This window comes from Chelon labrosus, assembly GCF_963514085.1.
Source record: "Chelon labrosus genome assembly, chromosome: 23".
Classification (NCBI taxonomy): domain Eukaryota; kingdom Metazoa; phylum Chordata; class Actinopteri; order Mugiliformes; family Mugilidae; genus Chelon; species Chelon labrosus.
In genome coordinates, this window is record NC_140356.1 from 11533608 (window position 1) to 11555680 (window position 22073).

The 22073-nt window shown below is 41.4% G+C and overlaps 1 protein-coding gene across 1 annotated transcript; it reads left to right on the plus strand.

Moving 5' to 3' along the window:
• The first annotated feature begins 5515 nt into the window (after window positions 1-5515).
• nudt4b (nudix (nucleoside diphosphate linked moiety X)-type motif 4b) lies at window positions 5516-19330 on the plus strand. Its single transcript, XM_084573240.1, has 5 exons — window positions 5516-6076; window positions 12882-12992; window positions 14711-14755; window positions 14874-14961; window positions 15637-19330. Exons 1-5 carry the CDS (start codon window positions 5981-5983, stop codon window positions 15855-15857), a joined length of 561 nt encoding a protein of 186 aa, XP_084429366.1. The 5' UTR covers window positions 5516-5980; the 3' UTR covers window positions 15858-19330.
• Window positions 19331-22073: the final 2743 nt, after the last annotated feature.

Below are 22073 nucleotides of genomic sequence, written 5' to 3' on the forward strand. Positions count from 1 at the left end.
CCCTCAATACCTGCGAATAATTCTCCCACCTTTTTCTTGTAAATACATTTGGGAAAGGATGAGCTCATTTTAAAAGCTTATTTTTAAACTGTCCGATAATGGAGACCTCAGGGGAAAGCAGATGGCCAGGTCTAAAATTAGCATGATAGCTCCTGCGTGATGATTATCCACAAACTAAATTTAGGAAAGGGATAAATGATGCATCATTGTTTTTATCATGACGAGAACATTTATATCTTTTATGTTTGAAGGCATTTCAGAGCAGATTTTCTCTGTCTGGCCGACAGCCATTCCTTCACATGGCTCGAGTCTGAAGGCTCAGTGCCGAGGTCAAAGAAGAGACTTATGGGTGAGCTAATCAGCTCAGGATTTTATACGCATAATCGCAGTTGGCCGCAAACACTGAGTGGATCACAAGCAAATGAAAAGGCAGATTAAACTCCATGTGTGAGAGTGTGGACATTTCTGTGTGTATCCATAGTTACGCACTCTGTGTACATACTGTATTACATATATGTGGTGTTTGTGTGGATTACTATGTGTGCTTTGAGCTCGCCGTGTTGCCAGAAAGCAGATGTCCTCTGACTCTCCTGATAAAGTGAAGACAGGGATAGGCATACGTTCAGTCCTTGCTCCTTAGTCCCTCCGTCTGTCTCAGTGCGAGCCAGGAGAAACCGTACCCTTCTATTCCTCTCACACCTCGGCTAAAAGGAGACCTCTTAATCGCCTTCCTTCGCTGTGCAAGATGAGGATGATAAACCACTTCAAGTACATGATGACAGAAAGATTTATTTTCCTCTGAGGTGGCTGATGCTATTGAGGTGATAACATGTTATAATAGATGGGAGTAAGATTGGGTACAGCAGGTTATGTTCCAATTTTAGCCTTTATAAATGACTGATAATAGGTTACATGCAAACAGCGTTACAATTCTATGAATACATACAATGTCTAGCCTCTCTCCCCAACCAAAATAGCACCCATTAGATACACACCTCCTGAAATCGTGCTAATCATCAATCACTCCTGTCTCCATATCACTTACCCGGGCTATAAAGTTCAATCCACCTGTTGGCTCTGATGGTTTTTTTGTTTGTTTGTTTTTTTCATCTACATGAATTCAAAGGAGAACAATTTCCAGTAGTCAAATCAGCCAGCATAACCTTTCTAAAACAAGATTATGATGCTGTTTGACTTCCAGTAACATGATGACCTGCAGGCTTATTAGTATTTACATCAGAACCAAGTGATGAGCACAGTGATTAAAATGATACCATGACTTCTCTGTGTAGTGATTTGTTTTAATCACACTGGAAGTTTCCAGTTATCTAAAAGTTATCTCATTGATTTATTCAATATTCCCCTTTAACAGGATTACACACACTGGATGGTTTTTATTTAGTGTTGAGTGATGTCAAAGTCGTGAATTTGGCTTATGTGATCATGGTGTTGGGTGTATCCATGTCTATTTTACTTCCTATTATTTGTTTCCAGCTAAATCAGCATTTGTTCTAAAAAAAAAAGTTTTCATGTTTTTCTTTAATACCTGCCTTCTGTGTCCCTGCCTTCTTTGTCCTCATTTGAATTTAACACATGTGTAGGTAGTTTCTCCACAACAGTAATGTTAGGTGGGTCTATCAGTGGAAAATCAGTCATAAACTTAAAGTTACACATATTTAGTCAAAAAAATCTAGTATTATCACATGTTTGTCCATCTTAAAGTTCAGAGCTCAACTGTGGTCTCTCAGGCTAACATCAATGGAGTAAAGGTGACGTTAACATTACTTAAAAATCAAGCATTTCTCAGATTATTTGAGTTATCTGTTGTTATCTTGGTGACAAGCCATTACTAAGGACGACAAAGATCCATTTGTAGAGGCATCACAGGCTCTTTATTGAAAATTGCGTTTGTGAGCAAAAATGTAAGGTTTATTGAGTTTAATGTGCGTTTGATTGAGTGTTAGTCTCAAGATACTAATGAGCTCACCAGTCTGTTCTGCAATCTCAGAACCACTCCCACTGATTTTCAGTCAAAGCAATTTCAGTCAGTTTTTGAGAGTCTATAAATGTTGGTCACTCTGAGAATGCTAACATCAACATGTTAGCATGCTAACAAAAACAATGCCAACATGAAGATGTTAGCAAGGCATAATGTTTACCCTGTTCACCATTCAGCATGTTAACATCTACTATTACATAAATTGAAATATATACTTGGCAAACTTGGATCACTGAAGTTCCTACGATTTATGTTTATAGCCACATTTCCACCTTAAGTACTAGGAACTTTTAGTTCTGGGAACTTTTTTCAAGAATCTAAGAGCTACCTTGGTTGTCTGTGTTGCAGACCCTATCTTTAGAGTGCTATAGTTTGGGGGTAAAATAATTGCCCTAGAACAGTCATTTAGAAACTTATCCCTGTGTTGGAAATGTGCTGAATATCTCCAAAGGTTCCTAGTTCCTGGAAAACGCTACTGTGGTGGAAATGTAGCTAATATCTGAAGCTGACTAAGGCATAAGGCACCTAATATTTCACACATTTCACACACAATCACAAATGCTGTTTTTTGATGTTGATGACACTTGAAGAGAAAAAAAAAAAAAAAACATGTAATAACTTGTCACATGTTGCCAGACTATTGTCTACTAAACCCAGAAAGAAATGCAGATAAGATAAACAATCACTTGATTATCTTGTCTTTGGCCCACTTGGATCAGTCACATTATTTTATTGATCTTCTGGAGGTCAATTGGCTTTTGATGTTATCTAGAGCGTTTCGACATGTTCAGCCTGCAGGTCAAAGGTGAAGTGAGGGTAAAGTAGTGAGTTACAGTGACTGGAAACAGTTTTCAATGAGTATGCATAATTAACACATTATAATTTGATCATCTGCTACACTTTTACTTCAGTGACATGGATTACATTCAATCAGTTAATAAATTACAAGCTTCTAAAACCGCATGTGTTCATAAAGGGAAGTGGTGGCATTTCTCTTTTCTTTGGCATCACAAGACCTTAATATGAACCCAATTGCTATATGAGGGAGTCTTGAGTTATTGTTTGAATCATGTTTGACTAATGTGTTGATTTACTGGAGCAGTCTGTTGTTCCTTAACAAAGTGTTGAGATCCATTACCTAACCTCAGATTAACCAGATAAATATCCTGTACTCAGATGATTGTGTAAATCGCTCCTCCTTTTTTCACACAAATTGCAACCGTGAACATTATCCCAGCAATGATATAAACTCAGTGAAAACTGGAAGTGACTGAAAGATTTCCCAACACGCTAAATGAGCGTGTTGTACGTGACCATAAGTACAACTTTTTCCAAAAAACGCTCAAATCAGGCAAACTAGAATACAGGAGGTGTCAGGTTTTAGCAGCGACCCACTTAAGAACAAAATAAACTTCTTTACGAATTGTGAACCATTTATCTTCAGTAAATTAAATAAGAAAGTGTGCCATTAAATGAGATTATACAAAAGGTGGAACATGAAACGTGGAACTTTCAAAAGTAGCCTCCCTTAAAAGTGCAATAAAACCTTCACGCCTGACTGTATCATGACAAATGCATGATATTAGGACAGGGCGGGTTTTATGTGTATATGGGTACCATTAATACTGAGGTGAGTCTTTATAAAAAGGAGGTGTGGCACCATGCCTGGTGGGTTTTAAATTAAAATGATTAAGGCATATTTCGAAGCTGCCGTTTCAGTTTCCTACGGCGCAGAGATAAACCAGGGGCATGTGTAATGGTTTAACCTGCGGATTGGCATGACAAAAGCACAGGCGTGACTAATAACAGTAAGGCAGGGCTGCGTCACAGTGTGCCAGCATGCACAATACCAGGACCCTTAAAATAAACACAATTCAGCAAACAATGTTATTTCTTGCAGTGGTTTCAGTCTGTGAGACTATGGGAAAGGCCTGTGTCATATAGGTCATAGGTCATGCTATGAAACTCGCAGATTTTTTTGAGGATCTCATCAAAAATACAACCTTTAATTTATATTAAAACTTTTTTTTTTTTCTTAGTGACGTGTTCTGATTTCTCACAGTAAGAATATTTAGGCTGTAAAGTCAAGGGTGACTAATAGTGTTTCTCTAACAATGCTAACAGTGCCTGCTTGAATTGTAAAGCTGTCATGGTAATTTTGTTAAGAAAAAAAATGAAACACCGACATCAAGGCTGTGGCTAGACTCAGGTTGTGTTGTGCACATTTTTTTTTCTAGGAATTTGTGTGTGGGGAGTCTTTGTGTAGGTTTAAGGCTGATTTACGGTACCGCATTGTTTCTGCGTAGCTCTCTGTCTACGCAGAGTTAAGGATTATGGGAATTTAACCAACACTAAGGACATGGAGCGACCTCCGACAATTTAACAGCACATCGCCCCTATGGCAGGCTGACTGTTTGAGGGAGCGACCACAGTAGAGTTCAGAAAGGCGGAGAAGACAGCTGCAACATAAACTCTTGTTTCACTCTACTGCAACACTTGATTTAATTTCATATTAAATAATTTATTATAGGTGAAAGACAGACACAAACAAAGAAAATAGTAGCCTATGTTATCAATATTATCCGCATGACTTTTGACACTGCCACCAAGTGGTAGAGGACAGCTACAACAGGTCTCCTACTAAGTAACATGGTGGAACCTTTATTCAAATACACTCTCACCTGGCCTGTCTGGGGCAAAAAGTTGTACTTGAACACACTGCAAAGACTACAGCCAGCAGCCAGCAGACACGTAGTATGTTCTGCACCTGCGTGAAAGGAAACAACTCTTCTGGGAAACAGGAAGAGCTACAATTAACTGGGATACCAAGAAGAAAGGAAGAGCAACAAACCGTCGTACGAGGCTGGCCTCTCCTGAATCAAAGCGATGATTCATTCTAGATCATCACGTCTTTGTGAAAACATATTTGTGTGTTTTCACAAAATATTAAACGAGAAGCCATTTTGTTTACCTCTGTTTCTGTTCTTGTGCACCGTTTTACCAAGAAGAATAACCACCCCCATGTGGTCTATCTGGGTTTGTGAAGATCTCTACTTGTTCTGCTGCTGCTTCAACATGATGAATTGCCTGGACAAAAAAAAATAAAAAAATGCTGTCCCACTGCAATCTAGGGCCCCAAATGCTCACTGATGGCCCCATACCGGAAATCAGGTTGATGGTTGGTGTATTGAAAGAAAGAATTAAAATAAGCATAACCATGGCGTCTATGCATCCATGTTGAGAAATTAAAACTGAATTAATGAAGCTACAGTTTGTTGATAAATTTGCTACCAGGTCAAACTTTGAGTTTGGGCTTGGAACTGATTAAACTGAGCTAAAACCCCGGCTGACAGTCAAGATCAGTGTGAAATGTTAAAGCGGCACAGCAATGAATGTGCCGCTGCCCCGCTGGAAATAATACGCACATGTTTATTATCACTGTTTTGAGCAGACCTTTAAAGCCCCGCCCACCGAGACCAGCCCAGCCAATTGGCTCATCCCTGCCTCCGAGGAGTGATCACCACCAAAACTCCAGCCTGCTTGTTCATTGTACTGAGTCAGCGGCCATGCGCAGTAAATGGATCCAGAGGAGGGCTGTGCTGCTGCTGTGTAGGCTGTAGTCTACATAAGCTCCCTCGCTCCCTGCGGGGCAACACATATACACACGCACACAGCCGGCTGGAGATCTTCAGGTAGCATCTGGAGCCTTGACTTGCACGGACGACCTGATTTTTTTTTGTCACGGAATTCCAGGATAGTGCGGCGGAATCTGTCCAGTTATCCCCGGACCCTCCTCTCTTAATGACTGGCCATCTCCGACCACGGATGCAGAGAGCTGCGACGATGCGGCGGCTCTGCTGTTAACTCAACGGACTCCCCTTCTCTCTCACTCTTTCCTCCTTGTTTATTTATTTTTGTTGCTTTTTTTTTTTTCTTCATTTTTGCCGGTTCTACCAGGAAAGGAAGCTGAATACATTCACAATGAAGCTCAAACCGAACCAGACCAGGACATACGACGGCGATGGTTTCAAGAAGCGAGCGGCATGTCTGTGCTTCAAGAATGAGCGTGAAGAAGAGGTAGGGGTGTAACGTTGTGTCTAACCGGACCGTGTTAACACTGTGCAGCGGTGGTGTGTTGTGACTTTGTGGCCTAGTCATCTCCTGTCTCTGCACCCAGTCATTCAGGGAGCACCGGGGTGGCCATCAATAAAATAAGTCTTTATTTCATATTAACGCGCACATACACGCGGGCTCTGATTTATGGTTCTTTGTGTAGCTTGCTCGCGCAGTGTTTTTGTGTGTGTCCCGTCCCCCCCAAGGCCACTGTTTTGGTTTGTGTTCCCGTGGTGTAGCTACTGTTGCTGATGCGCCTTGGGCCATCCAGTTTAGGCTAGTTTGAGGAGCACGTAGAGAAAAGAGAAAAAGCGTTGTTGTCAAGGAAGACTCGCTTAGCAACGTCCAAGTAACGGTTTTTACTTTCAGAATAAGACACGCGGCAAAGGGAGCCATATTGAATTTGCCCTTAAAGTTAAAGCGGTGCTTTTATTTTGAAGAGAAATTCGCCGTGCATCCTGTTAGCTTGTCACTAGCTTGGAGGAGCCGACCCAGGGGGCGAGGCGCTCTTTTTTTTTGCGCGTTTCCTTTAATCGCGGGGTTAACACCGGCTGGCGTTTAGTGGGGCGATAAGAATATGGGCGTCAACGCTATTAATAAACATATCTGTCACTTTACCACATTTAATACACCGCAAGCATCCATGGCCATGCAGTGGCCATTCACGATTATGCTGCATCCCGCCGGCCTTGAGCGGGCAGCTGCGTAGCAATTATGTGGATGAGGATTTAAAGGGACCTTCACCATGTAAATAATGAAGGTGACGGGACAGACACACATTGTTGTAGGCGCCTTAAAGACTTTTCTAGGTGACATGCAGTCCTTTAGAGACACCTCAAAGAAGATTTCTGTAGCTTTCAGCTACAATTTACAGCCCAAGCCAAATTAATAATGCACTAATCATATTGCTGCAATAGCTAACACTGTTTTGTGTTGGGTAACTCTCAAGTTTCCCAAGTTTTCTTTTTCTTTTTGTACATTTTGTTTATTTTCTTTCCATATACATACACTACAGTACAGCATTGAAGCTAAACACATACACAAACACAAAACCCAGTGACCCATAATCAAACAGTGCAAAAACTAATAAATAGGATTAGCCTATGCCATAATTAGGCAGTCCAGACAGACCCTATTATATTAAATACTTTTGTTTGTTTTTGTCTGGTAGTCCACTGATTATTCACTACTAAGTCACACTGTCTAAAAGCCAGGCCTATATTTTGTATATTCTTTCTTGACTGAATCTAGCCTCTTCTTTTAGTGTGTCATAAACACAGTATATAGTAAAAACAACCCAGTCTGTTGTCACTAGGTCACTAGACTGCCACAAATAGCTCTGGTGGGGCCTTCCAGTGTTTGTCTGTACAACACACATCTGAATTTTACCCACATATGCTCTCACCCACATTTATCCAGATGTCATGTCATCATTATGTTTGAGTGTTAAGCGTGAGGGTTAGGTATTTTGTAGATTTGCTGAGATTTGTACATGCGTGTCATATTTGTCGTCTCACTCTGTTACTGCTCTACTGTTTTCTTGCCTAATGTCGTGCAGAACTTGCACTTCGTCTTTTCTTATGACTAATTGTACGTAAGGAGAGTATTGTGACAACAGAAGTGTGTAGGTGTGACCGCCACCCTCTTCGTTTTCAGACTTTGACAGGCGTGTCTACTCATGCATTTTCAAAGATGACATTGCTCGAAGTGAGACAGCCAATACTGTATGACGCTTCAGCTGCAACTGGGTTGCTAACAATGGCTATTTTTTTTTTTTAAGAGATACAGAGCTTTGCGTTATCTATGCCTTTACCTACACACAATCAGTTCCTAGACACAGGATACCCAACTGTGGTGAAACAGGAGCTGTATATGCTGCTCAGCTGTTTTGTTTTGGACAGGAAAGGAGAAAGCAGAGCCCTCGGGGCAAGATACTCTATGACGGCAATTAAACTCCCAGCAGAGGAAAGCTGGAGCCTGACAGCGCAGAGGGACAGCAATGATAGCTGAGTAGGCCACCTGAGTTTAGCAGCAAGAAAATTGCATGGAGTCTCTGTGCCAATAGAGCCCCCAGTGCAGTGGTAGGGTGTAAAAACGACACGTGAGTGGTGCCAGACTGAAACTTTTTTTTTAACAAATGTTTTGAACATAATTTCGTTTTAACATGTCAACAAGATTCTTACTAGATGTTTTGTAACACGCCATGAAAGCCACATAATAATGGGTGTGTGGCTGATAAACAGGTTTGTTACATGGTTGGTTCATAACTCACCACATTGGTTGGGCCTCAGCCAAAATGCAGTCAAATTATGGTGCCTGTATGACTTTAAAGCTGCCGCAATCAATACTCACTTTAATACTTATATAACACCAGATCTCAAGAGTGAAGAGATTTGTAACAGTCCATAAAATTAACACGTGTGTTGTGAAATTGTCTGTTTATAGTGACACCTCCCCTGAGCTCACATCATCTCTGAGTTTTAGCGCCTTTCGGTTCATTGTTTTGGTTTTCCGATCAACAGCTTCACTGTTTTGGTTCAGACTCTCTGCTGTATACAGAATTCGTTCCTGCAGCTGCAGCAGCGGTCGGTTATTTCTACTGACGACGAACAAACGACTACATTGCCATCGCTAAACAGGAGGAGCATTTGTGACCGAAGCAGCTGGAGATTTTACTCAGTAGTTGGTGGAGAACAAAAATGGAGCGTAAACATGACCGTTCATCAGATGGCCAGAAACACGACTGTACATTAGTGCTCCTGAATGTGTCGCTTGTTTACGATATCTTTATGAGGTCATAATATTTCACTTTTATTGGTGGTTTAAGTTGTAAGTCTTGTTTGGCAGATACTTTTTTCCATAGTTGGTAATTACATAAGATGGCAGCAGTTTTATCAGACATGTTCATGTCATAATCCAAACACTAGATATTGAAGGTACTACAGCAGATTGTAAATAGAGTCATACTAGAAATGGCAGAAGGAGCACCTCCGTGTGAGAGAGTGAAATTTGAATTGTAGGCGTCCAGTCCCCTGTCCTGTTCTCCTGATATTCTCTGTTTACAGCTCGTCTATTAGTAGTTGTATAATGCAGTGACTCTATTACTGTCTTGGCGCTATTGATTCTGGCCCTGCACTGTTGTATTTAGCTCCCCCCAGCACCCAGACTGGCCTGGCATTTGGAGTCTTCTTTATTTGACAACTACAGGCGTTCCTCCTTGAGGGGGGGCAGAGGAGGTGTTTATGTCCTCCAGAATATTCCTGCCCGCTGTCCCCCTTTGAGGCCAAGTCAGAGGGCTCGCTTTCTTAAGCTGTGTTTTAAACCAGCGGCAGTCCTGCAAGCTCAGATTCAAGGAAAAAAAAAACACTTTTGAGCAAAGTTTTTATTGTAAGCGAACCACATAATTTATGAATTCTCTGACTTTTAAACTTTTTAAAGTTGAATCTGCCCATTGTTAGAAACTTCATTATCCAGTGGAGGTTTACTGTATGTTTGCATCGTGTCAGGCCCTGGGAAGCGGTGTGAATTGCAAAAACAGTCGTCCCCCCCACACACCATCTGAGGTTTCCCCTCCACCCTGACCCTCTTTCCAAATATAATCGGGGTTTCCATGCTCGGAGTTTAGCTGTCAGCTGACCTTGGACCCATCTATCGAGATGGTGTGAGTTATTTTGTTTTGGGGGGTTTTGCCCGCTTTGGAGCTTAGCCTGTGGAGTTTAACACAATGCTGTTGTTTTTTTTTTTTTCTGCAAGTGTTGGACATAGATTGAATATCAATGTTCTTAAGTCAAGAATTCACAGTTATCAATGTTCACTTATGGAGATTGTAGAATTGAGAAACTGCATGGGTTAAAACAGTGAGGTAAAATTACACTTTGACTAGTAAAATGCTCAAGAATGTAGAGTTTAAAGTAATATATGTGCATTTGATAGATAAATTAAATAGATGTTTGATTAACCAACTTAATTGATTGTCGTCTAAGTTGTGGATGACGGTTCAAAAAGGTAGATTAAAGAAATGTGTCGGTGTTGGGGGGGGGGGGACCAAAAATAGGAAAGCACAGTTGAAAAGTAATAAATTAAATTCAAAGGAACTCATGTCAGCTGGTTTGGGTAACTTAGTAAAGAAGCTCGGTCCTCAGTTATCATGGCGGCCACAGTCACGACAACTGAATAAACTCGAAATACTTGCATTTAAGTGAGTCGGCGAGGTTTTCTAAAAGCGATCCACGGAGACAATTAGAAGCCTGCAGGCTTGAATTTATTATGACAAGAAAATGTTTCCTCTTGCTCATGCGTCCTTCAGTAAAGTTCAAAGGCAGCAGCGCACCGCAAGCTCCCTCCTTGTGACACATGTAGCTGTACCCGTCTGAGAAGCACATGTGAAGAAGCAAATTGTTATTTAAACACAGCTCGTAATATGTAGACTCGAAATTCTTTATTCACAAACTAAACGATGTCGTGTTCAGAGGATGGGCAGCAACCAGAAGATTAAAATGGAGCAAGCGGAGCAGCAGCCTGCTTTGTCCTTGCTGCCCCGGAAGCTGGGTGGCTTTTTGTTTTGTATACATCATGCTGCCGGCTTAGGCCGCGTTGACACCAGCGATCTCCCTTAAGCCTTGCTGGCATGAGCTCAACACGCAGACACACACACACACACACAGTTGGACGGGGTGAGCAGGAGGTTGGAGCGCTCGGAAATCTCTGAACACGCCCAAAACAAAAAAGAAAGCATGAATGAATTTTTCATCCCGTCATGCCACTGAAATAGCTGCCCCCCCATGGAATTTCTGAAACACTAATATAGTCCATAATAGTCCACATGATAACATACTTCTGGCAGGTGACATCCAGGAAGAGGACAGATTGGATCATTGCTGCTGTCTTCTAAATCTTTAAAAGATCTTATAGGAGAATATAGGAACGCTTTTTAAGACTTCTTAGATCAGAAAATATAAAGATAAGCATGTTTTGGGGGTTAAAATGTTACACAACTCAGGCTATGAATGATATATGACCTTTGATACATATACAGGAATATGACTGGAAAGTTTCATGTGTGTAAGTGCTACTAAAGTGCGTAGGGGTAAAAAAAAAAAACCTTTAAGAAGATATGAAATGTAAAATTCCACACGTTATTTACAGGTAGAAAATGACCTGTGTGTGGTTCAACTTTGCACATTTCCTACAGTTCACACTCTCCTGAGAAGGCCTCTTGTCCTGCACTGGTTCTGTTTGCACTGGAAATGTAGCATGTGTCATTTACTGTGTATTATATAAGACCTGCACCTGTCTTATTAGATAAACACCTGCTGTGTGATTCTCCTTTAGCCTTTTCATCTAATGCAAATGCTCACAGAGTGTGCACTCTTAATCCACCTTTTCATACTCGACATTCGTGCCCTATCAACCTCATCTTAACCTATATCATCTGGGAATTAGCAGGTGGCCGAGTTGGGGGCGAACGCGGCACGTGAGGAAGGCGGCAGCCGACAGCGGCTCGCTGTCAAGGCCTCGGAGCATGTGGGCAATCGGTTTGGCCTTCAGCCCTCAGGAGAGCCTCAGGAGGCCTCTGATACCCGCAGCCTCAATCCCATTAGAGAATGTAAGGGAAGCTATACGAAAGCTGAGTTAGGATTAAGTGACAGGCTGACTCCTCTGGCAGATTACTGGATATGGTGATCAGATGGGCTCCGGAGGTGGATCTCGCCATCTGTTGCACAAGCTGCTTCACACACGTTTCTCACTTTTAATGCATGTATATTTACATTCACTGCTGGGTGCGCCCTGCTGCTTCTCGGGTGACATTGACGCCTCTTTGGCTGGTGCCTCCTAAGTGCTGCATGTGTCTAGAAGAAATGCACTAAAACCTCCTAATACGGCACATTAAATGCAGCGTGATTGATTTAAAGAAAAAAAAGAATCGCAAGTAAACAAACCATCAATCAACGACTGTAACTGAATTCCGTTTGATTGTTTTGTCCAGCGCTGGCTGCTGATCTCGTTACGACCCGCTCCCTGTCACAGACCGTGTGCGTTAATGATGATTGAATTGCTCCATGCAAATGCGATAATGTTTACAGCAGGTGGACTTGTGTCTGTTTTGATTGCTATATGGGTACTGCCACAAACCGCACACACAGACACATCTGATCCGCGCATAACGGTGCTCGACTTGCAACTGTAGTGTAATTCAACCCCCCCCCGCAGGCCCCGGCCCAGGCTCCAGCTGGGTTTACATGCATTGTTTGCCGGAGTTGGGTTGTGTTGGAACCACATCGGAACATGTTGTGATGGAGCGTAATTACTGGACTAGAATAAAAATCCTAAAAATTGAGAAAAAAATATTTTTTTCTAAGAGAAATATAATAAATATTTGAAACAGCCTCCAAAATAGTTAATCAGTCAAGTTCCATTTATCTAAAATACTAGGTTTGTGTGTAATAAACTAAAAATCTTATTAAGAACTGCAGTCTGCAGGGAATACCTCCTCACTTTCATACACGTATTTCAGTCCAGTGTCCTGTAAGCAACAAGAGGGAATAAATAGAAGAGGCACCACTGATCATCTATCATCTTGTCCTTGATTCCCGAGTTCAAAAGGTCACGGTTCAAGACGTGTCCTCAGTTTCCGTTACTCAGTAAAGTGAAGGCTCCTGAAATTGACTTTAGCCTCCCTCATCTTTGTCATCAAGGGGCATTCAAAGACGCACGTCCTGTGAAGTAAAACAAAAAAGAAAACCTCTCACAAAGTTGTCCTCTTCGACAGGTTCTGCTGGTCAGCAGCAGTCGGCACCCAGACCAGTGGATTGTCCCCGGGGGAGGGATGGAGCCAGAGGAGGAGCCATGTGGCGCGGCGGTGCGAGAGGTGTTTGAGGAGGTGAATAAATCTGTGCACTGATTTTTTTTTTTTATTTATCACACCAACCAAGTCTCCAAAGTGAGGCCATTTAGTGCAATCGTAAAACGGTGATAACGCCGCAGTTCCCAGACACATAATTTCTAGATATCTGTACAAGGCAGCTGGATTCTCATGAGATCACACAACGATCCACGTTGCCAGGCTTCAAGCAGCAGCATGCGCTTGTGGCCGACCCACAGAGGTGCAGACTAATCAGGAACCACGTGTATAAATGAACATGCTGCTACTGCTAGCTTTCAAAGCTCTTCAGTCTATACCTTGTTGTGTTTATTAGTCCATGATAGACGCTGATGGACAGACGGATGATCCAATCGTCTTTTTTTTTGAAAGTGCTCAACCTTTTCCAAACAGTTTCCTCCCCAGATGGTTCCGCGTTACAAACCATCTGGTGGGTCAGGTTAGCGTTTCGCTGCGTTTAACCCACATTAAGAGAACACCTGTCAGAAGTAGTAAGCAAAAACTAACCTTTAGGAAGTGTCCCGGTGCAGGACCAAGATCCTGTAGTATATATGTGTGTGAGTAGAGGGAGTACTGTCTGTTTAGGGATTCATATTTGATGAAGAGTTCGTTGCTGAGGATAAATACAGTAGGGGTGCAACAGTTCAGTCATGTAAGGCTGCAGAAAACTTGATACCTGTGTTAATTTCTTTAGAAATGTAGCACAGTGTCTCAAACACCTTGGATGCACAGGTGTCACTCATTCACACTGTTGCCCCTTCTCATTTCCATCAAAAGAAAAAAAAAAAACAGAATTGAAGCTGCATGTTCAGAAGCAGCGTGCACACTAAAGGTGAGATTTCTAAAGGGCTAGAGTGTCAGTAGCCGGGTGACCGAGGAGCCTGGTGGTATTTCGGAGGTCCCGTTCGCCGAGGACCTCGTGTTCTCGGCTACGTCAGGCGTCTAAACTTGGCTCTCGTCTGGATTCCTGCGCGGCCTGTCCTGCTGGGCACATCAGTGGGGCAGGGTGACACTTGTGAAGTATGCTGAGCAGGGGGAAAGGACAGATGTCATATGTCTTGACAGTAACGCGATTCCTGCCAAGTACATCTGAATTAATGAAACGAGCGCCATGGAAGGGACAGGAGTACATATCTGTAATAACACTCCTTCAAGATTGCTGCCAGGATTATACCAAGTCTAAATGCTAACGATAACTCTTATTACATAAGTCCTCCTTAAAGACTTTCTGTCGTACGTACAATCTATAACACTATGTGGTTATGTATAGAAATCATTCACAAAAACATAGACTGTAGCTTGGCTCAGAGTTTCCTCAAAACTAAAGAAGCAGAGATGACAAAACTCCCAAAAATGTCACACAGATTTAATCTTTTGTGTGTGTGTGTGTGTTTGGGTGAGTGTTTGTCGAGCGTTTCTACATCAAAACAAAGCTGAAGAAGGTTAGATTTGAGTTCAGTCCACAGAGGCGGGCCTGAAGTTCTTTAAAACGCTGAAATGTAATACACAATTCCCATTGTTTTGACTCAGAACATGGTCGGGCTTGAACAATGCTATTGTTTTCTGCATCTATTCATCAACGTGGCTGATTTTTTTATTTTTTTTTGTGTGAGGCCACAGCCTCTCAACAAAGTGTCCCGTGAGTTTGTTCTGTGTGTAGAAATAAAAGAACCTCCTCTTAGACTTTTTGTTTTTTCTTTCTTAATTTTATTCCTCAGGCTGGCGTAAAGGGCAAGCTGGGACGTCTGCTCGGCGTGTTTGAGGTAAGCATTTAATTCGTTGAATATTAAAGGGCGTGTGCGAGGTTTTAAGTGGTCAAATTAAAATTCCCGGCAGAAATTTTTGTGTTCTAAATCCTCCTTTTCCTTCTGATCCCCGTAGCAAAACCAAGATCGGAAGCACCGGACGTATGTGTATGTGTTGACTGTCACAGAAACACTGGAGGCCTGGGAAGACTCTGTCAACATAGGTACGGTTTCCCTTCGTGAACGTTTACAGTTACCTCCTTGCTCCTAGCTCCGACTTCACCCCGTGCACTATACTGTACCTTATGTGTAGGACGGCATACTGCATGTAGACTACAGGGACAACAGGTGCTTATCAATGTAGACCACTGATCTGAGCTGCAGTATATTACAGCTGTCCGTACTGTGGACGCCGGCATCTACTTTGTTTTCTGGAGCCCGATGCATTCAGTTCAGTCGCTTTGCACAAATGTGTCAGTTTTTGAGTTTGCATACACGTTTGTCTGTCATGTTATTCATGGATTTATGGTGTTCCTACATTTAGCCTTCTTAAATTCACCGTGTTAACCAGACAAACCAGTTAGGTGGTAGATATAATTTAAACATGCACTTCCGCCTGTGGGATGATTTCACTTTTTAAAGTGTTATTTCCTTTAATAGTGAAGGGAGAGCAGCATGTAGCCATTAACGCTCACATTTTGTACACTAGAAAAAATAACTTTGATATAAAATCAACCTGTGGAAAAGGAAAAAACAACAGAGTGTCTTTCAGGCTGTATTATATATGCACATTCTGTGTAATGACAGACAGTTAATGGTTTTGTAAGCACTTTATTTGTGATACAGGGGAAAAGCTGCTATTAAAAGCTTCCATACATGTTCTCTGTCTCCATCTACAGGCCGTAAGCGGGAGTGGTTCACCGTAGATGAGGCCATCAAAGTGCTGCAGAGCCACAAGCCCGTTCACGCCGAGTACCTGCGGAGGCTCCAGCTCAGCTGCTCCCCCACCAACGGAAACTCTATCCTCCCGAGCCCGCCGCCTAACGACAACTACCCCCATTACAGCGCTACACCCACCACGCCCTCGACAGGCGGCGTGCTGGGCTCCTCCTGCAGATAGGACTGCACCCCCGCCTCCTGTCCCGCTTGTCCGGCTCGGACAGTTTACCGAAATTCTGTACAGTCTCTTGCATGAATCTAATGACTTTTCAGAGTCGTGGCTCTCTTGTATGTATAATTTCTAATGTTAGCTGCAGGACAGACCAAAGCCATTGCCGGGACTGTGTTAAAAGACTGAGCGGGAGAAGCTGACGAAGCTCAGTCAGACAGACATTTCAGACAGAGGAAGAAAACAAAACTGTGGATATGGCCGATTCAGAACACTTTTTCTTTTGCTGGCAAACACCCGACTGGAGTTTGGGAGGAGGAAGCTGCACACTCTGCTGGCGTGAATGACCTAGTGAAGGAATGCCTTACAGAAACTTTGTATGAATGTTGTATTTTATTTCTCTGATGGTCATTTTTATTTTCTTTTAGCAGAGAAAATATGCAGTGTAGTCAATAAAAGGTGAACTCACCCCAAAGCACATCAATGTGGGGGAATGTTTCTCAGCTTAATAGTGTGACAAGCGTCAACCCATGAGGATAAGAGCAACTATACTGCGAGGATATTAATTTAAAAAAAGACATTGTTTCAGAAATATCCGTTGCATTATAATATATACTTAGATCTTCTTAGCATTAATTATTTTACAACATTGAGTCGATCGACCTAACCGATTCCTAACGTTGCTTTTCAAAATAAAAGTAAGCTGAAAGTATTTGAAACACAAGAACAAAATGAAAGTTGTCATGATAAAAGCTGTCGGCGAGCTGCTACCTCAGTAAACTGAAAACTGGATACGATCACTCTGTGTCATGGCATCCTCCTGTGACACAGCACTGCTCTGTTTATATTTAACTTCAGCCAAGGCCTGCAGAGTTACGAGTCGTCTAACCTCGACTGAACTAAACAGATTGTTCTGTTGTTTGTTTAACGCCACATACCTTTTATCAGTGCTTAGCTTTTCCCTGTGAAAGTATTTAATCGTGCGAAGGACACCTTGCCTTAGGTGTTATTCCGCAGGTCTAAACTTGATGTAAAAAAAAAAATTAATGATAAATTAATGAATGAAAATGATAGTGATTGCTGGCTCTTACTTCAAGGCGCAGCAGTTGTATCATGTCTAATGGTGCTGCAAAGAAATCTGATTGTTTTTGTCCACAAGTAATCAAGATAGCTTGAATCTAGGGCTGCAACAACAAATTTACTGTTTTTTGATTGATTTATTAATGTTGTGGTCTATAAAATGTTAAAAAAAAATTGTGAAAAATGCTCATTACACTGTATGCCGACAAGTTGATTCAGTGTTCTAGCTCAGTTTGAATCCCACAAAGAGGTCTGAAGGTACAAAAAAATACAATAAGACCTTTTTAATATGTGGCACATGCTGCCATTTGTGTCTCTCCACTCAAATTAAAGACATAAATGCGCCCAAAATATTTAAAATAAAGTGGGAATTGTTAAACAGGCTTTGAAAAAGAAGACAAATCCAAAGAAAAGTGACTCACATTTCAGATTCATTTCTTTCTGCTTACTCATCCTCACCGACTCCTACTCTCTCCTGCTACGACAGCTGAATGACGACTAGTAACCATACAGAGATTTGTAAATAGCGTTGAGGAGAGCCATTGAAATGTGTTTTTAACCTGAATGAACCTGTAAATTTTCTCTTAATATTTTATATATTTTTTAACGATGTACAAAATGGCAGAAGAAGACACTCAGAAATCCCCCCCACTAAGTATGTACAGTACAGGATGTTTGTATCACATATGATGATGCACCGCAGGTTTCAGGATGTGATGTTTGGTTTGTGTTGTGATGATGGAAGGAATCGTAAAGTCATGAGAATAGAGGTTCAAGAGGTGCATTTCAGAATGAGACGTGCTGTGAAATGCAGTCTTATTAATATGACTGGCGGCACAGAATGAACGTAGAATCGCTGGTAACCTGAATCCTTAAACAAGTTTTGAGAAATTGGTAAAAATGTAAAGTTATTTTCTTTTTTTTCCAAAAAAAAACTAAATATGCATAGCATTTTGCTAACAAACTTGTATTTGTTATGTCCAATCAGGCAAACAAGTATTAATAAGGCATAAATAAGGAAACTAGTATTTTTTAAATAGATATGTAACATTTTGGGGGAAAAAAATGCAGTTTTAAAAAGGATAGCAAAGATTTGAAAATGTATTATCAGTTTTTCTTTTACACATATGCAGGCAACTTTTATGTGAACATTTTTGTTGGAGTTAAAGGACCATTGTTTAAGATTTAGGGCGAACTTTTGGTAGAAATGGAATATCCATCCATCCATGTTTCTACAGTAGCCCAGAATGGACACACAAAGAAGTAAAAGGCCCTCGTCAGAGCAAGTGTTTTAGGTGGCTGCCACAACACGCCATACACATAGGAATTGGAGGGGTATTCATTTGGATGCAATCTGCTGCCTCGCCAGTAGATGTCACTAAGTCATACACACTGGTCCTTTAAAAGATTTCTCTTTCCATAGTGATACTGACTTTGATTTCCTTTTACCTTCCCTGTCGTGCTGCTCTGTTACAAAATCTTATCAGCTGTATCATACACTCTGACACACCGGTTCAGCTACCATAACGCTTCAGCCTTGTTTGACCTGGGGTGTGTATGTATGTATTACAGATCGATGAATGTGAAATTATGATGTGCCAAATTAAAAAATATGTTCGTGGCCCGATGGAGAAAAAAAAAAAATCTTTATGTCAACAACTTGTGAATAAGGAACATTGTTTCAATAAGTCTGTTATTGTTACTTCAGAATATAATCATTTAAAATGTGAAGAAATGTGTGTTTTTAGAGATGGGCTGCATCCTCCATTGTTTGAATCATGAATAGTCACTTAGTCTTTACCCCACACTGTTTTACAATTCACTTCATGCTCATGTAATTGAACATGTAAGACAAGATTTGTTTAACTTAAATTTGTCAGTTGTGATGTTTCATAGCTTAACGTCAGCTTTGCTGCTCCCTGAAACACCTTCTTCCTCCACTTGCTGAAGTGCTGTTAGATGCTCGGGTCCTTGTTGATCTGTGACCGGTCATTTCAATCAAAGCAGACGAAGAAATGATTTGTCACCGTTTATCTGAATATTATGCACAGAAAAGTTTAATGTGAAAGTGATTTAAAGAATTGTACTGGAAAGATTGTTTTTGAGCAAAGATTGCATTAAAGGGGAAAAACCTTACTGTAGCCGTGGTTTAATACGTTCTTTTTGGAGGAAACTTCGTCTTCTTGTTTTTAGAAATGGCAAAGAATGATGATGATATGTTGGATTTAAAAGACGCAAATAAAAAAACGCTGAGTCCTTGCTGCAGCAGCCCAGGGTTCGAGTCCGACCTGTGGCTCTTTGCTGCGTGTTATCCCCTCTCTCTCTGCCCCCCTTTCCTGTCTATCTTCAGCTGTCTCTATAATAAAGGCAACAAAAAGCCCCCAAAAAAATATATTAAAAAAAATAAATAAAAAAGACGCAAATAGTTGAGGGTTTAGTACGGTGGCCCTGAAGGTCAAAACACAACGACATTTCACAAAACACAATGACATTACAGAAAACACAACAACATTTCAGATTACGGAAAGGGTAGGGACAACATTTCTTGTTTCTGATTGGACAGATCCCGTGCTATAATATAAGCTGATATGATTGGTTGTTTCGCTGCCAGTCAAGAAACAACGCTTTGTGAATGGTCAGCTATGTGTAAGTGTAGACACTGTGATGCGCTTTGAAAGCAGACAACATGTACTGTCCACATTGTGGAAAGAAGTATGAGTCTGCATGTCTTGTGGAAAGACATTGGCATTATTTAAAGAGGCCGAGGGGGACACACGATGAGGACGTAGTTGCCCCGTCTCCTCAGTCCTAACTCCTTCAACCGTGCTTTCAGGGTTCCGAGGGACATGTTAATGTCATGATGGGTTGAAAGCATATCAAGAATGACATTATATGTATGTCCTTTTTCAAAATATTCCTCTATTAATGTCATCTCATCCTCCATTCTTTCCCATGCGGTTTAAAACTCGTGCACGGACACAGCGTAGTAGAAACACGAAATGACGTTACACTGTCGGGTTCTGTCCAATCACAAACAAGAAGTGTTGTCCTTACACTTTCCGTAAGCTGAAATTCCGTTGTGTTTAGTGAAATGTCGTCGTGTTTAGTGAAATGTCGTTGTGTTTGACCTTCAAGGCCACCGTAGTTTAGTGTATGGAGAGGAATGACCCAGCTATAGGGCCTCAGGTCTTTTAAAAAAAGGGGAGTTCTCACCGCCACACCCCATTCTCAGAAGGGATTATCTGTAAAGTGACACGTGTTTAATGAAGGATTTTGGTTTGTGCAGTATCCAATGACAAGGGTCGTAAAACTCTGAGACAAAGTTCGTGAGCTGGCGGATTGCTCTGAAATGCAGGAGGTTCCCACACATAATCTGCATTTTAGCCTTTGGGACGGCTTCAACTCATGATCTAGCTTCAGTTGGAAGGAGCGTAATTGACCATACTCTCTCCCTGCAATGATCTGGCAACAGTTTCCTCTTACAGCTAAAGCCAAAGAGGGCAGAGTTTTGGCACAACTACCTACTGCCACACCCAAATCAGTCTTGTACTTGCTTATCAGTATGACAGCAGCAATGCAGAGCTGCCAACTCTCACGCTTTCGCCGTGTGACACACGGTTTTGCCTGTTTTCACACGCACTCACGCCACACATCCAATTTCTCACGCAAAAAAAAAAATCCGATCTTGGTCCGAGACTCTTCCGTTCCTTTTCAAACTCCACGACGGTAGATGGCGCTGATGAGCACCCCTGAACCTTTGCGCTGCGCTACACCTGCAGTGCACCCCTTTACTATCTATGCCTGCACCCCGAAGTAGACAGAAGAAGAGGTACAGACCGCCAAGACAGCAGGAGAAACCAGAAACTACTTTGAGAAGTCAGATAAAGAAGAGAATCTGAGCTGAGACTAGGCCAGTATAACCATGCACACAGATCATAGACAAGGACTTTACCCAGCTTCTGATCTGCATCTGATACTGATTATGCCTCATTTAAGCTATTTTTGTAATGCATTCATCTGTTTTATTGCTTGAAAAAGTTGTACTGTTTAAGCACTTTATTTGTTGCACTTTATTTGTCTCTGATGGACCATGTGGTGGGAGACTTTGAATGAAGAATAATGTCCCTCCCTAACTAATCTTGTGTCGTTTTTGGCTGAACATAAATCATTAAGTGCTCTTAATAATACAATTATTCATAACATAGGTTAGGTTTTAGTTAAGAATTAGTTTAATACCATTTTAATCAAAATATCAATCAACCTACCTAGGTCAAATCTTAAACACTGATCTATGAATAAGGTTTTATTGTCATTTAGGCACACCGATAGTTTTCTGGTTGAATGTTCAGCTCAAGTCTACAGATTAAGACCTACAAGTCATGATGCCGAACATGAATCAGAATAAGTTCAGGTATTGCACATCTTTAGCAGACCGCCCAAAAATCCACTAGAATGCTGGAAACCACATCTACTTAATCCAAAATCTCCTGGGGGTGGACCTTCAGCTATGTCTGCTTCACAGAATGTAACCAATATTGTCCATCTTCAGTGGGCTGCCCCTATCAACAGCTTTGGACCTCTCCACAAACCACCAACATGCAGGGTACAACATGGGTACAACATCAAATTAATTCCAATTATCTTATATCTGAGCCACCAATTTGTGTGACTGCGTGCACGGCATAATTTTGGTCACCCACGACAAAATCTCACTCCAAGGTTTTTTGAAAAGTTGGCAGGTATGGCAATGTGTTCCTGAATTGAGTGACGTTTGAACATTTCCCGTGCCTCGCCTCTTAATGAACACACAAGTCATACTGTAAACAAAATATCAAGGCATAAAACAAGTGATCAACTTTGTGTTCCTAAATCGGGTAATTAAAAAACAACATCTTGTAATTGCTTAAATCATAAATACAAGTAATAATATTTCAGTGCAATGCTACTTTAAACATGCTGTTTTTAAAACCTTCACTGAAAATAGTATAATTTGGCATTTGAGCTGCTGTGTCTGTTAAATATCGGGTTAGCAAACAACTGGTTAGCTTAGTTTAGCTTAGCATGAAGCCTGGAAGCCTGGAAGCAAGGGGAAACAGCTGTTTTTAAATTGAAAATGTTTCTTGTTCGGCTAATAGTTCTCAACATTTC